Source organism: Ctenocephalides felis, unplaced genomic scaffold (assembly GCF_003426905.1).
Source record: "Ctenocephalides felis isolate EL2017-DRISC unplaced genomic scaffold, ASM342690v1 CF-g0.4_SCAFFOLD_01803, whole genome shotgun sequence".
In the NCBI taxonomy this organism is placed as follows: domain Eukaryota; kingdom Metazoa; phylum Arthropoda; class Insecta; order Siphonaptera; family Pulicidae; genus Ctenocephalides; species Ctenocephalides felis.
In genome coordinates, this window is record NW_020537957.1 from 1 (window position 1) to 14,919 (window position 14,919).

The window sequence follows — 14,919 nt, forward strand, 5'->3', positions numbered from 1 at the left end:
TTTTTTGAAGATGTTTAATACGACGTTTCGGAACTAGGTACGTTCCATCATCAGGTTTTCTGTCAAATACAATGTTTTTTAAAATACTGATTAACATTAATTAACAATGGTCAATACAGATTAATTAGAAAAAAAATTTTGTTATAAAGGAATGGATTATGTACCGGATAGATAGTATTAAGACTTAACTAAAAAAGGTTTTATATAAAATTGAGAAGCAAAAATTATTACGTAATAATTTATATATCCCTATCACTAATATTTTTGTTAAAACACTCGATTTTTTTGGAAGATATTTGTAGATGTTACGACTACACAAGACTTAAACACACTGATATGGATTTCTGTCTGCCAGATGTAAAGACAAGCACGGAACTCTTGGCAAAAATGATTTTTATTATGGCTCTTGTTTGGTAATTTTACACGAAAAAGGAAAAATATTGCTTTAGTAAAGTGTTGAGAAATATTATTTTATATATATATATATAGAATATATATATATATATATACATACATACATGAACATGTTATGCACACCTACATACTCATACATACATATGCACATATCTATATATTAATGTATCCACAATTATACACATGAACACATATGCAAGTGTATGTGTATAGTGTATACCCAAAAACATACATATAAGCATATATGGATGTACTATATTATAACAATATACATGTATATCTATACACATATTCAAAAACTATTAGGATTAATTATTTTTAATCAGGTTTAAAAATTTTAATATGAGTATATTTAAATTTTTTAAACCTGATTAAATAATTAATCCTATTAGTTTTTGAATATGTGTAATATATACATGTTATATGTTTATAATATTGTACATCCATATATATGCTTATATGTATGTTTTTGGTATACACTATACACATACCTTGCATATGTGTTCATGTGTATAATTGTGGATACATTAATATATAGATATGTGCATATGTATGTATGAGTATGTAGGTGTGCATATACATGTTCAGTATGTATGTATATATATATATATATATATATATATATATATATATACATAATATTTCTCACATTTACTAAGCAATATTTTTCCTTTTTTCGTAAATTACCAAACAAGAGCCATAAAAAATCATTTTTGCCAAGAGTTCCGTGCTTTGTCCTTTACATCTGGCAGACAGAAATCCATATCAGTGTGTTTAAGTCTTGTGTAGTCGTAACATCTACAAATATCTTCCAAAAAAATCGAGTGTTTTTAACAAAAAATATTAGTGATATGGATATATAAATTATTACAGGTAAATAATTTTGCTTCTCAATTTTATATAAAACCTTTTTTAGTTAAGTCTTATTACTATCTATCCGGTACATAATCCATTCCTTTATAACAAAATTTTTTTCTAATTAATCTGTATTGACCATTGTTAATTAATGTTAATCAGTATTTTAAAAAACATTGTATTTGACAGAATAAACCTGATGATGGAACGTACCTAGTCCGAAACGTCGTATTAAACATCTTCAAAAAACAAATTGTTTTTTTATTATTGGATTTACTGTTCGGAAAAGAAACAATCAATATATTGAAAAAATCCAGGACTTATCTATTGAATATATATATATATATATATATATATATATATATAATATATTACCTGTATACTGTCAATGGTATTTTTCTGTCGATAGTATTGTCTCAAGCACAAGATTAAGATTGCAGCATCTACGCCGATCGCTATAATTTCACCCAAATAATCCATTTCGTCTTAGGTCGAACAACTGCATTACGGTCGTATATTACCACATAAGTTTGCATAAACCGTGTATATTTGACGTCTAGCTATTGAAATTTATAAATATCATTTGACATTAGTTCGAAATGGTTCAAAATCTATCTAGTGCATTTAGACCAACAAAGTCATTTTTTTTAATAATTGACAAATATTTTTCCACTTTGAAGTTGTAATTGGTTTTATATACTTTGACAGATCACTATGCGATATGTGATCAAAAATGCAATCCCTAGCAAAAGAATTTTATGCGAATTCAATTTTTGACAGGCGAGTGGAATTATAGGTTATCCAATGATAAACGTCAAACTATTTAATCCCACAATGGGATTGTCGAGAGTGATTTTCAAGCAATGTTATGGAACACCAAAAGTTTTCTGCAGCGTACTAAACAAACAGAAATATCTATCTTTTCATTTGTGCCATGGTGCAGATCATGATAAAACGGATAGTACAAGATTATTTACCAACATGTGCCTTCTGGCAGTTGGGTGTTTTGGATTGTGTTTGTTTAAAAAGGATTTTTCCGTTTTCCCTTCTGTCAAAGCTGCAAGTATATTTTCTAAAGATTTGAAAGGAAGACGAGGCCAATACAATTTCATTGCTGATGTGGTAGAAGTATCAGCTCCTTCAGTTGTTTATATTGAAATTAAAGACAGTAGAAGATTAGATTTCTTTACTGGGCAACCAGCTACAGCTTCGAATGGATCAGGGTTTATAGTAAGACAGGATGGACTTATTCTAACAAATGCCCATGTTGTAATTAACAAACCAAACAGCCAAGTTCAAGTTCGTTTACTGGTAAATATTTAATGTTTATCCTTTGGTAAATATATAATGTTTTTTATATATTATTCTAAAAAATTATGCAAAATGCAATTTGTTATAGTGTCAATGTTACAATATTTTTTTATTACTTTTTGTCAGTTTAATATTGCTATTTATATTTTTTACTAGCTGACCCGGCAAACGTTGTTTTGCTAAGTAAGGTATATTCTAAACAATTTCTAGAGAATCAAAAATATTAATACTTTAAGTGTATAAGGATGTGTTGTTTGAATGCTATATACAATGAAGTATTATACAACCAATAAACTCCATTTAGTTTGTCTATATTTTTTCAATACAATCAAAGTGGAAGATTTATACACCTTCTATAGAAAACATAGTATAATCCATCCAAGTCTTTTTTGGTCTTTCGACTTATTGATTACGTTTCAAGTTTTTAACATTCTTTTTCGATTCGAGATTTTGTGTATAATTGTAAATAATACTACTGAGCTTATACAAAATTTTCAATTTTTTGCAAGGAGAGATGGCAAAAAATTAAGTATTTCTTTTTTGACCTGCTTTTTGAAAAGTTTCAAGTAACATTCGATGAATTAAAGTAAATTTAATAAAAAATATATATGTAGAGCAGGGCGAGGCACAAAGGTCCAATTTGACTTTGAGCAAATATAAACTATAATGTGAAAACCATAACAATTATATCACAACAAATAACACATATCAAACGAACAATTATCTGACTACGTTCAGTAAACTGCCTTCTACTTCATCATTGTAGAAATGTGCCTTTTTGATCTCTTTCAAAAATTTGTTATCTAGACCTTTCTACCCTATTGGCAGGGTAACTTGAAACAGGCAGGTGGCAAAAAGGTTCAAAGCCTTATTATAATATTAAAGGTATTTTACAAAATAATTATATTATTAACTACCAACAGAAGCAAATACTTTTATTATGGATTTTCAAAGATTACCATTTATTCCCGATAGCAAAGTCATGAGAATCAAAGTTATAGCTGGTTTTACAACTTTTTTCCTCTACTTTCTAATATTGCTATTAAACAATGCTTAGCTTCACTGATTTTTGACACATCTGTGGTGGAACTTTTTAACCCCGGACCTTTATATATTACTATCTATTCTTCGATAAATTCTGGAAAATTATAACTGGGAAAATGTCATTCGTCAAAATGTCCCTTTGATCGATACCAAATTTAGGTTCTGATTTTAACACACGTAAATAAAAAATAATATAACCTAGAAAATGTTTTATAAATGCCAATGAGTATATAATTATACAGATGAGATCTTTCAGAGCACCGTGTTTGAGAAAAATATGCCAAAAAATGCATTTTCATATTAAATTTTAAAAAGTTGATATTTTGAGTCTCTATATAATACATGAGTCTCTAGTAATACTTGCGATCCGTTTAATAACGTTTTTGTGTATAAATGTAACTACGAACAAAACTACTTACTATTTAATCATAATTAAATAATATTCGCGTAAAACATTCTATTAAACTTAATTGAACATCATCTGTCAAAACGTTTGACATTTCACGTGTTAGCCACCGTCCATTGTTTTATTTAATTTACGCTTCAACAAAAATTTTCAAATTAAAAGTGTAAAGTTTCTACGCGATTTTGAAATAATATCTCACCTTTCCGACAACCTACTGATTAGCACGAATTTTTCAAGACTAAGACTGGCCAAATCGATTCAGCCGTTTTCCAATTTTACTTAGACATTTGAAAGAGAGCTCCATTTTTATATATAAGAATATTAATAATCTTTTAGATTATCAAACATATTAGGTGCGCAACTAAGCTCTCATTGTTTTTAGATGAAAATGTAACTTTATTGTATAAAAACTTTTACATCTGATTCATTCAAAGTATTGCACAAGACTAGACACATCTTTTGCCCATCTTTCTGGCAGAGCTTGCATACCTTGGTGCCAGAAGTGTTCATCTTTTGACGCTATCCACAAATCAAGTCATTTTCTGACGTCTTCATATGAGTTGAACTGCTGATCAGCCAGGCCATGTGCCATCGAACGGAACAAGTAAAAATTGGACAGTGCAATATCTGGGAAATATAGCAAGTGGGGTAAGACTTTTCATTTGAGCGTTCCCAAGCAGGTTTTAACAGGCTTAGAAAAGTGAGGCCGAGCGTTGTCATGTAGTAAAATCACTCTACCTGTATTGTGACTTTTTGCTAAATTGCATCAATTGAGTTCGATACAGTTCTCCAGTGATGGTTTCGCTTGGTTTTAACAGCTCATAATAAATAACACCAACCTGGTTCCACCATATGCAGAGCATAACTTTCGCAGTGAATATTCGGTCAAACCGAGATTTTTTCCTTTTTGGATTGCTGCAATTGATAACTTTTTATCACCTGCCACGATGTGATGGAGAACTCCTTCTCTTCTCGGCATGTTGTTTCGCTCATTGTCAGAGCTGCGGTTTTTTCAAATGGAAGAAGAAAATCGCAAATGACGCAAATGACGATTGTTTGGCATAAAATTAGACATATTCACTTAACCAGAAGTATATAATGCAAAAACGAAATCACTTATATGTCGCAACAGTTTGTTTACCATATGTCTAAGCTTGGTTCAAGACGTTTTGGATTTTTCAAAATCGACCAACCCTTACTGCTAGAGCCACTTACTGACAAACATCGAGAATTGAGTTGCGCACCTAATATATTTTATTTCTCAATAAACCGTGTGATCTTCTTATTAATAATTTATGACTAGCCATCTAATTATTTGTCACCCACACTTTTATTAATAACATTCAGAACATTAGTTACTTTTTATGAGTTATTTTGATTGACTAGAATATAATTTTAGATAGTAACCTAATGAGTATTTACTATTAGATACAGTTTTACTGGATCAAGTTAATTAGCCATACTTTTTTAAATCTTCTTACTTCTTGTCTAAGGAGCAGCGGAGCAATGAGTGAATTGGTGTGATTTTCTAATTTGTGATGATGATAAGTAGATCTTGCTCTCATAAAGCCTTTAATATACAGCACCTTCAGATCATCATGAGAGTGCATCTGTCATCATTCTAAATAATTTTGACTGGATCCTCCATGCCAATACCACATTAGATTTGCTAGAGCATCCCCAAAGATCTATTCTGTATGACCAGTTAGGAATTATGGTTTCTTAAATAAAGTGTTACAATTATGGGCAACCGCCAAGCTCTATTCCTTATGACCAGATAGGTATTATTCTCGTTTTATGAATCAAGTGTCACAATATGGCATTCATAAATAGACAGATAATGAACTAGTTATTTTAATTAGTGATCTATAATAATTATGATTCTGTTCCAAATTTATTAGTAATAATTAATCATTATCAATTCACATGCAAGTTAGCAAATTTACATTATATTTTTTACCAAAGAAGACTTGCATTTCATGTTTGCATTTAATCAAATTTTTATATTTGATATATATTCTTATTATTGCTTAATTACACAGGTCCAAAAAATAAAAAAAGTTGTCTGTATTGGATATGCGACATATGTTTTTCTATGTACTTTTTTACACAAATCTAAATGCTGCTGGATTCTACAAACAGTAACTCGAAAGTTGAAAAAGCATCGGAGAAAGCGTTACACAGGTCATTTAAGGTGAAAGGGCTTAGGAAATGACAGAAATTATAAGATCTTAATCATCGTGCAATAGAATTACTAGATTTTGCTGTTATTTTTTATTTTTCTTTTTTTTTGGCAGTTTGAACCCGAATTTGGGGACATTAGATTCGTGTTTAGCATTAAAAAGTATATTGGAAAACATATATTGCAGACCCAATACAGACTACTTTTTTATTTTGTGGACCTGTGTTATCATTCATGTTGATTTTTTTATTTTTATCCATATGATATAACATATAGAAAAAAAACACATAAATTAGAATCAAACTTATAACTTCACCTTATCTAATGTGAAACGTATAATTTGTAATATGTTTCATGTTCATATGCCTCTCATTCAAGAATGTATGTATATGGATATTATATTATATATATATATATATATATATATATTATATATATATATATATATTTTTTGTAGAGTTTCGAACAAGAATCCAAAAATAATACAAAATAAAAAAACAAGAAAAGTTTTTAATAAACAATTTCTTTATTTAATTATTTGTTTACTGTCAACGTTTCGGAACTAGGTACGTTCCATCTTCAGGACATCTGTCAAGAAACATGATCTTGATAAGATTTAAGCAAACAATATGTTTAAGAATATTAAGAAAATAGATTTTTCTTAAATAATAAATTAATTGTAACAAATAATAATGTACAGAAATATGATAATATGATCAAAATGAAAATGATAAAAATAAATGAGTGGATTATTAGAACAGGATATTAAAAATGATAGAAATTTTTGAAAGTTATGGAAAAATTTTTAAGAAAGGATTAATGATAAATTGAATTAATTACCTGTATGTTTGAATATACGTTAGCACTTTTTCACTAAACAAGAATTTTTGACAAAATGAATTTGTGAGTTATTTTTCCGCCGAATAGTTAACTTTGTAAATCAAAATTACTAAAAGTGTTGTCTTTTTAAAATTATTATTTGAAAACAAATAATATTGTATTCGAAGTTATACTATTGGCTTTTGGAAGCGAACTAAACTGTATTTGATGATTCATATGTAACACGTGTAAACACTTGAAACGAGAACTGTGAGATTGTACGAGAACTGTGAGATTGTATGTGTGGTTTTTTTCTCATGTTAGGGTGTAAATACTTAAATTATTGAACTTAAAATGAAGTCGATATTAATTGTTTGTCAAAAAGTGTAAAAAATTTAAATATGAATCATGTAATAGGTGTGATCTGATCTAATGTTGACACTGTTAGAAACATTCAAGAGAATAAGACAAAACTCTCCGCGAATAATCTCCTAAAAATGCAACTTTCATGATATAAAATCTTTGGAGTGAAATTAAATGAATGGGCGTTTTCTATAGAGTGTTGTACTAGGGTACTTTTGAAATTTTTTTGTTTATGGTGGACCACACTTAGTTCATGTTGTCTCATTCTCTTGTGTACATATTGCGAGGTTTGTCCAATATATTGAAAAGCACAGTCATTACAAGAAAACAGAATATACTACTACTACTACATACTACTTTCTTGTAATGACTGTGCTTTTCAATATATTGGACAAACCTCGCAATATGTACACAAGAGAATGAGACAACATGAACTAAGTGTGGTCCACCATAAACAAAAAAATTTCAAAAGTACCCTAGTACAACACTCTATAGAAAACGCCCATTCATTTAATTTCACTCCAAAGATTTTATATCATGAAAGTTGCATTTTTAGGAGATTATTCGCGGAGAGTTGTCTTATTCTCTTGAATGTTTCTAACAGTGTCAACATTAGATCAGATCACAACCTATTACATGATTCATATTTAAATTTTTTACACTTTTTGACAAACAATTAATATCGACTTCATTTTAAGTTCAATAATTTAAGTATTTACACCCTAACATGAGAAAAAAAAAACACACACATACAATCTCACAGTTCTCGTTTCAAGTGTTTACACCGTGTACATATGAATCATCAAATACAGTTTAGTTCGCTTCCAAAAGCCAATAGTATAACTTCGAATACAATATTATTGTTTTCAAATAATAATTTTAAAAAGACAACACTTTAGTAATTTTGATTTACAAAAGTTAACTATTCGGCGGAAAAATAACTCACAAATTCATTTTTGTCAAAAATTCTTGTTTAGTGAAAAAGTGCTAACGTATATCAAAACATACAGGTAATTAATTCAATTTTATCATTAATCCTTTCTTAAAAAATTTTTCCATAACTTTCAAAAAATTTCTATCATTTTTAATATCCTGTTCTAATAATCCACTCATTATTTTTATCATTTTCATTTTGATCATATTATCATATTTCTGTACATTATTATTTGTTACAATTAATTTATTATTTAAGAAAAATCTATTTTTTGAATATTCTTAAACATATTGTTTGCTTAAATCTTATCAAGATCATGTTTCTTGACAGATGTCCTGAAGATGGAACGTACCTAGTCCGAAACGTTGACAGTAAACAAATAATTAAAATAAAGAAATTGTTTATTAAAAACTTTTCTTGTTTTTTTATTTGGTATTATTTTGGATTCTTGTTCGAAACTCTACAAAAAATATACACAAATCCAAGACTCTACCATTCACTATATATAATATATATATATATAATATATATATATATATATATATATAGATATATATATATATGTAGCGGCTGTCAACACGCATCGCATTTCTACTGACAGATATGCTCATCATAGTGACAGCACGGAGGAGGAAACAAAATAGTGCAATTGTCAGTTGGGATCTCTCTATTGTTTCTCCCCGTATCACTGCCAAAATTATAATATAACACTTTTCCTTTTTATTGAAAATACACAAATACTAACTATTTATACTAAATGATAAATATGATAACACTAGTGCCGTTATATATTTACATATAATCATATATATATATATATAATATATATATATATATATAATATATATATATATATTTGTAGAGTTTCGAACAAGAATCCAAAAATAATACAAAATAAAAAAACAAGAAAAGTTTTTAATAAACAATTTCTTTATTTAATTATTTGTTTACTGTCAACGTTTCGGAACTAGGTACGTTCCAATCTCCAGGTCATCTGTCAAGAAACATGATCTTGATGAGATTTAAGCAAACAATATGTTTAGGAATAGAAAATAGTTTTTCTTAAATAATAAATTAATTGTAACAAATAATAATGTACAGAAATATGATAATATGATCAAAATGAAAATGATAAAAATAAAGAGTGGATTATCAGAACAGGATATTAAAATGATAGAAATTTTTGAAAGTTATGGAAAAAAATTTTTAAAAGAAAGGATTAATGAAAAAAATTTTTCCATAACTTCAAAAAATTTCTATCATTTTAATATTCCTGTTCTGATAATCCACTCATTTATTTTTATCATTTTCATTTGATCATATTATCATATTTCTGTACATTATTATTTGTTACAATTAATTTATTATTAAGAAAAATCTATTTTCTATTCCTAAACATATTGTTTGCTTAAATCTCATCAAGATCATGTTTCTTGACAGATGACCTGGAGGAGATGGAACGTACCTAGTTCCGAAACGTTGACAGTAAACAAATAATTAAATAAAGAAATTGTTTATTAAAAACTTTTCTTGTTTTTTATTTTGTATTATTTTTGGATTCTTGTTTGAAACTCTACAAAATATACACAAATCCAAGACTCTACCATTCAATATATATATATATATATATATATATATATATCTATATAGATATATATTACAATTATTTTAGATTTTTTTTGTGCGATATTGAGACATATCTTGTATATTGGTTTTCAGCCAATGGTCAAAATAAAAAAAAGATAATAATAAAATATTTATTTATATTATACGTTTTGACACGGATTGTGTGTCATCATTCAGCAATTTTTGTTATTCAGTATCTAAAAGAATTTTTATAAAGTTTTAAAAATAAATTAAATTTTATAATTAAAATATATTATAGATTAAAAGAAAAGATGACAAGTAAAAAATTGATACATACCACACAAGGAAAAACAATAAAAAAAATGTTTTTGTTAATTACATATTGAAAATAAACAATATTAACTAAACATTTTTTTTGGTTTCAAATTTAAACTAAATAATGAAAAAATATAAGGAAGTAATATGTTTAAAAATATTTTACACATTGTACTTTACTTTTTTATAGGATGGTACTACATACACCGGGACAGTTGAAGATGTAGATATGAGGTCTGATTTAGCAACTGTACGCATTCCAGTTAAAAATTTGCCAGTGATGAAACTAGGTTCTTCTTCAGAATTGAGATCAGGTGAATTTGTGGTTGCCATGGGCAGTCCATTATCCTTAAGTAACACTGTGACCTCAGGAGTTGTCAGTACAACACATAGACCATCTCAGGAACTTGGCTTAAGAGGTACAAATTATAAATAAAAGCCATTGTAGTATTAGTATATATATATATCTTTTTTTAGGAAAGGATATGACATATATACAGACTGATGCAGCTATCACATTTGGGAATTCCGGTGGACCTTTGGTGAATTTGGATGGAGAAGCCATTGGCATAAATGCTATGAAAGTTACAGCTGGAATAAGTTTTGCAATACCAATAGATTATGCAAAAGATTTTCTTAAAAAAAGTAATATTATAATGATTATCCTGTTCTTGAAATGTTATGTTGAAAACTTACTTCATATATATTTTATATATAAATTATATGTATATATATATATATATATATATATATTTTTTATTTATTTATATTATATATTAATGATACATATGTTGCTAATCCTGTAGTGAGACTACATAACTCTTTGTTTCAACTTTTATATATTTTATTTATGTTTTGTATGTGTTAAAATATGAATATCTCACATGTATGGGGAATATTTTTTGCAGGTGAGGAGAGAAGTAAACATCCTACAGTTAGTTCGGCAATTAGAAATCGTTACATGGGTATCACAATGCTGACTTTGAGCCCTGATATTTTACAAGAACTGATACAAAGAAATCATCCTGTACCTACCGATGTACATCATGGTGTTCTAGTTTGGAAAGTTATTATAGGATCACCAGCACATTCGTAAATATTAATTATTATTATTATCAGTAAATATAATCCAATTTTTTATATTCAACAAGGGCTGGGCACTTTGCCGTGCTTAATTATACCAATTTTGTACATTCTATCTCATCATTTCTTCATTTCTTCAAAATATCGTTGAATACATGTGGAAGTCTTTTGAAACGTGCTTTCTGGAAAAACAGTAAACTTTTTCAAAAACTAAATAATGATGAGGTTTTATTTTTATTAGTTTCAACGATATTGTTTATAATAAAATATCTTAAATTATTTTTTATTAGTGCACAAAAGGGAAATATATTTATGCGTTTCGTATTTTTTTACCAGTGTGGTTGTTTTTAAATAGTATACTTTAATCAAAACACCTATAAATCATTTAAATACTAGGGCGAGGCTGATTTTATTCTACACTGTACTGACTATGTACCCTATCTGCCATACATAAATTGAAGCTTCACAAACTATGATAACTAAAATTATTCAGTATACTTTATGGGGGGTATTATGGTCTAGTAGTTTTAAGAAATCAAAAATTTGATTAGGTAATTTCAAGAATACGTTAGATGATTTTTCAAAATTTTAATTATTATTTATTTGTATTATTTATACCGCTTCTACTTCTTTTGGAATGGAAGTTGTCAAATCATTGTATTTGTGAACTTAATGTTTAGATTCAGAAACTCAAAATAATAAGTTTTTGAATCAAAATATTATTATTGATATATCTGTTTTTTTTTTTTGATACGATATCCATTTTGATGATTTAATTGAAATCTTTACAGAATCTTCTTTATAGGCTTATTGTCACTATGAACAATGTTCTTTTAATATAATTTGATTTATCTGTTTTTATTTATTTTTTATTTATCTTTATTCAGTATTCTTAAAACTCACATAAAATTCATGCTCTTAAATACTTTCATTATATAAAATTTTGATGACATTATTAATACATGTGGACACATGTTTTTAAATTGAATTCTTTAACACTTTTTTCTAATAATTTTCTGCTATCAGTTTGGCAACTTTTTTATTTGGTATAATTCAATCATATTTTACCAGCATTTTATATTAATTGATTAATATTTAAATTTTTTATATTATAATTTCTCTATATTTACTTGTTTTATTGTTTCTCAATAGTGGTGGCTTACATCCAGGGGATATTGTAACTCACATTAATAAAACACCTGTAAGAACTGCATCAGATATTTATTCTGCCTTAGCCGCACATCAAATTTTAGAAATGACAGTTGTGAGAGCTATGCAAAGAATTACAGTAATTATAAGGCCTGAAGAAACGTGAGTTTTTTTAAATAGCTGTGATTCTAAAATAGTAATGTATTTCAAATAATCGCCGTTTAAAATAAATAGATTGTTGTGTATTAGTTCTAATATAAATTTTTTAAATAAATTTATTTATTTATATTTTTCAAGTGTTTTAATATTTTTATTTTGAACTATAGTATAATATATGTTTTATTGGTTGATTTCAGTTCAACCTGGAATATATATCAAGCTTCTTGTATTTCAAACCATATAAAATGTAATGTACTTCAATATTTATTCAATCATTATACCAATTCTTCAATATAGTTGACAATTTGTCTGGTATATTTTTTGGTTCAAGTAAGTTATGGATCGAGATTTTAGTTTTACTAATAATTTATAAAATTGATAGGATAATTAGTCTAATCCTTATCCAAAAACTCTAATACAAATTCAATTTTTCATGGATTTCAAATATGTAGTTGTATTGCAAAATGCACGATTTTATTGATTCATATATTTAATACAATAAATTAATTTTACAAAAAATAAGTCATACTTTAAAACAACTATATACTTGTATTATAAAATAATTTGCATCCAATAATGAACTAAGTTTTAAAATTAGTATATTAACACAAGTAACTTTGTAATACACAAGTATACTTTATTCAAGTAATTCCATTAGTCTAAAGACTTCAAACCTATCTGCCTTATCCACAAATGCACATTCTGTACAGGGTATATACAAACTATTATATTAAGAAATCTACAGAAACTTTTAGCAAACAATATTAATATTTCAATCTAACAATCTATTGCATAAAATTTCAGTACAGTAAAAATTAAAAATAAATTATACATAATCATTTGTAAAAATACTTCATAACATAAACAAGGATCACATTAAAATACTAATACATTAATTTTAAATCACTTTTTTTGATACTTAATTCCTAGTCGAGTGTGTTTGAATTCCCAGACTTAACTGAAAAGGAAAACACTTTCATGATCAACTGAAATACGGTATTGACTGCAACATTAATTTATTTAAATTCAAATTTTTACATAGAAGTTTTTTGAATAAACTGTAAATTTTATTGACTTACTGGGGATAGTGTTGCGACCGTTTCTTTCCCATGTTACAAATTTTGAAGTGACATAGAGTCATATCTATAAATAATAATAAAATGTTAGTTTTGTATTAATTTAATGCAGCAGTATGCAATATTAATTAAAAAAAGATTATTAATGTTTAGTGAATATTTTATCATTTTTTTAGTTTCTACAGACAAAAGCGACTTTATTTTGTAGCGAAAATCTTTTCAATAATGATTATTATAGGAAAATTAATTTAATCTCCTTACTATTATATTATTAACATAATTACTTGTATAACAAAACATAATTTTTTAAACATTTTTTTATCTTATATTGAATTTTTCTTTCACTTTCTCTTTCGTATTTTGTCTTAGTTAAGAAAATTTTTCCCCTTCTCTAACTTCACCAGAAAAGTACAAAAAATACATGCCACAACCGTACTCAATGCACCTTTTTAAAAAGAACCATCGTTATGACTGAGCTAAATTATTGGAGTGTCCGCTTGTTCTTCACGCTTAGACGGCTGTTATGGGTTCAAGAGAGGTCTCAGTAGATTTATCATCCCGTAAGCCTGTCCAATTTTCATGTTAATTACAGTGATTTCCAACCTGTGGGGCGCGCCCCCCTGGGGGGGCGCCATACCGTTTCAGGGGGGGTGCGAAGCTGTTTCAAAAATATTATTTTTAAATGCTGAGTAAGTGCCAAAAACAATCATCAAAATACTTAAAGTACTTCTAGAGTGTTTGAACTCAAAAAGAAATTGCTATATTTCTTGCTGATAACAAAAGAGACGGAGCAATCTTGTTTTAGGACACAAAGTTTCTCGCAAAATTTGCGTATTTAGTTGATATTTTTTGAAGACTTAGCGATTTTAATTAAATCAATGCAAGGATCTCAATTCGTACTTTTGTTAAGAAAGACAAAATTACGGCTTTAATGGAAAAAATTAGAACTGTGTATAGCTAGTATCAAATAACTTTATAACTTTAACTGATGAAAGAAGTAAGTAAAGATCTTATTATTATATCAGTCATATGACTAGTCTACGAAACTAATTTTCGCATTACTACTTTATCTATTACGTCCAAATACGAATGGATTAGAAATCCATTTGTCATTGAGAAACATGATAATTTTAGTCATTCAACAGCAGAGCAGAAAATGATAATTGATTTATCTAAGTAGATAGTGATAGCACATTGACGCAGATATTTCAGGACGAAAATA

At 27.4% G+C, this 14,919-nt stretch overlaps 1 protein-coding gene across 1 annotated transcript; it reads left to right on the forward strand.

Annotated features, from left to right (window-relative positions):
- Nucleotides 1-1,649: 1,649 nt before the first annotated feature.
- LOC113374458 (serine protease HTRA2, mitochondrial-like) lies at nt 1,650-12,628 on the forward strand. Its single transcript, XM_026614495.1, has 5 exons — nt 1,650-2,580; nt 10,421-10,649; nt 10,708-10,875; nt 11,139-11,322; nt 12,466-12,628. Exons 1-5 carry the CDS (start codon nt 2,074-2,076, stop codon nt 12,626-12,628), a joined length of 1,251 nt encoding a protein of 416 aa, XP_026470280.1. The 5' UTR covers nt 1,650-2,073.
- The last annotated feature ends 2,291 nt before the right edge of the window (nt 12,629-14,919 follow it).

What these genes read in the sequence shown, in the direction of transcription:
- LOC113374458 (XM_026614495.1), top strand. Translation starts at nt 2,074, where the DNA reads ATGATAAACGTCAAACTATTTAATCCCACAATGGGATTGTCGAGAGTG. An exon ending in AAGTTCAAGTTCGTTTACTG is followed by an intron (nt 2,581 to 10,420) that starts GTAAATATTTAA and finishes ACTTTTTTATAG; the next exon opens with GATGGTACTACATACACCGG. An exon ending in AAAAGATTTTCTTAAAAAAA is followed by an intron (nt 10,876 to 11,138) that starts GTAATATTATAA and finishes TATTTTTTGCAG; the next exon opens with GTGAGGAGAGAAGTAAACAT.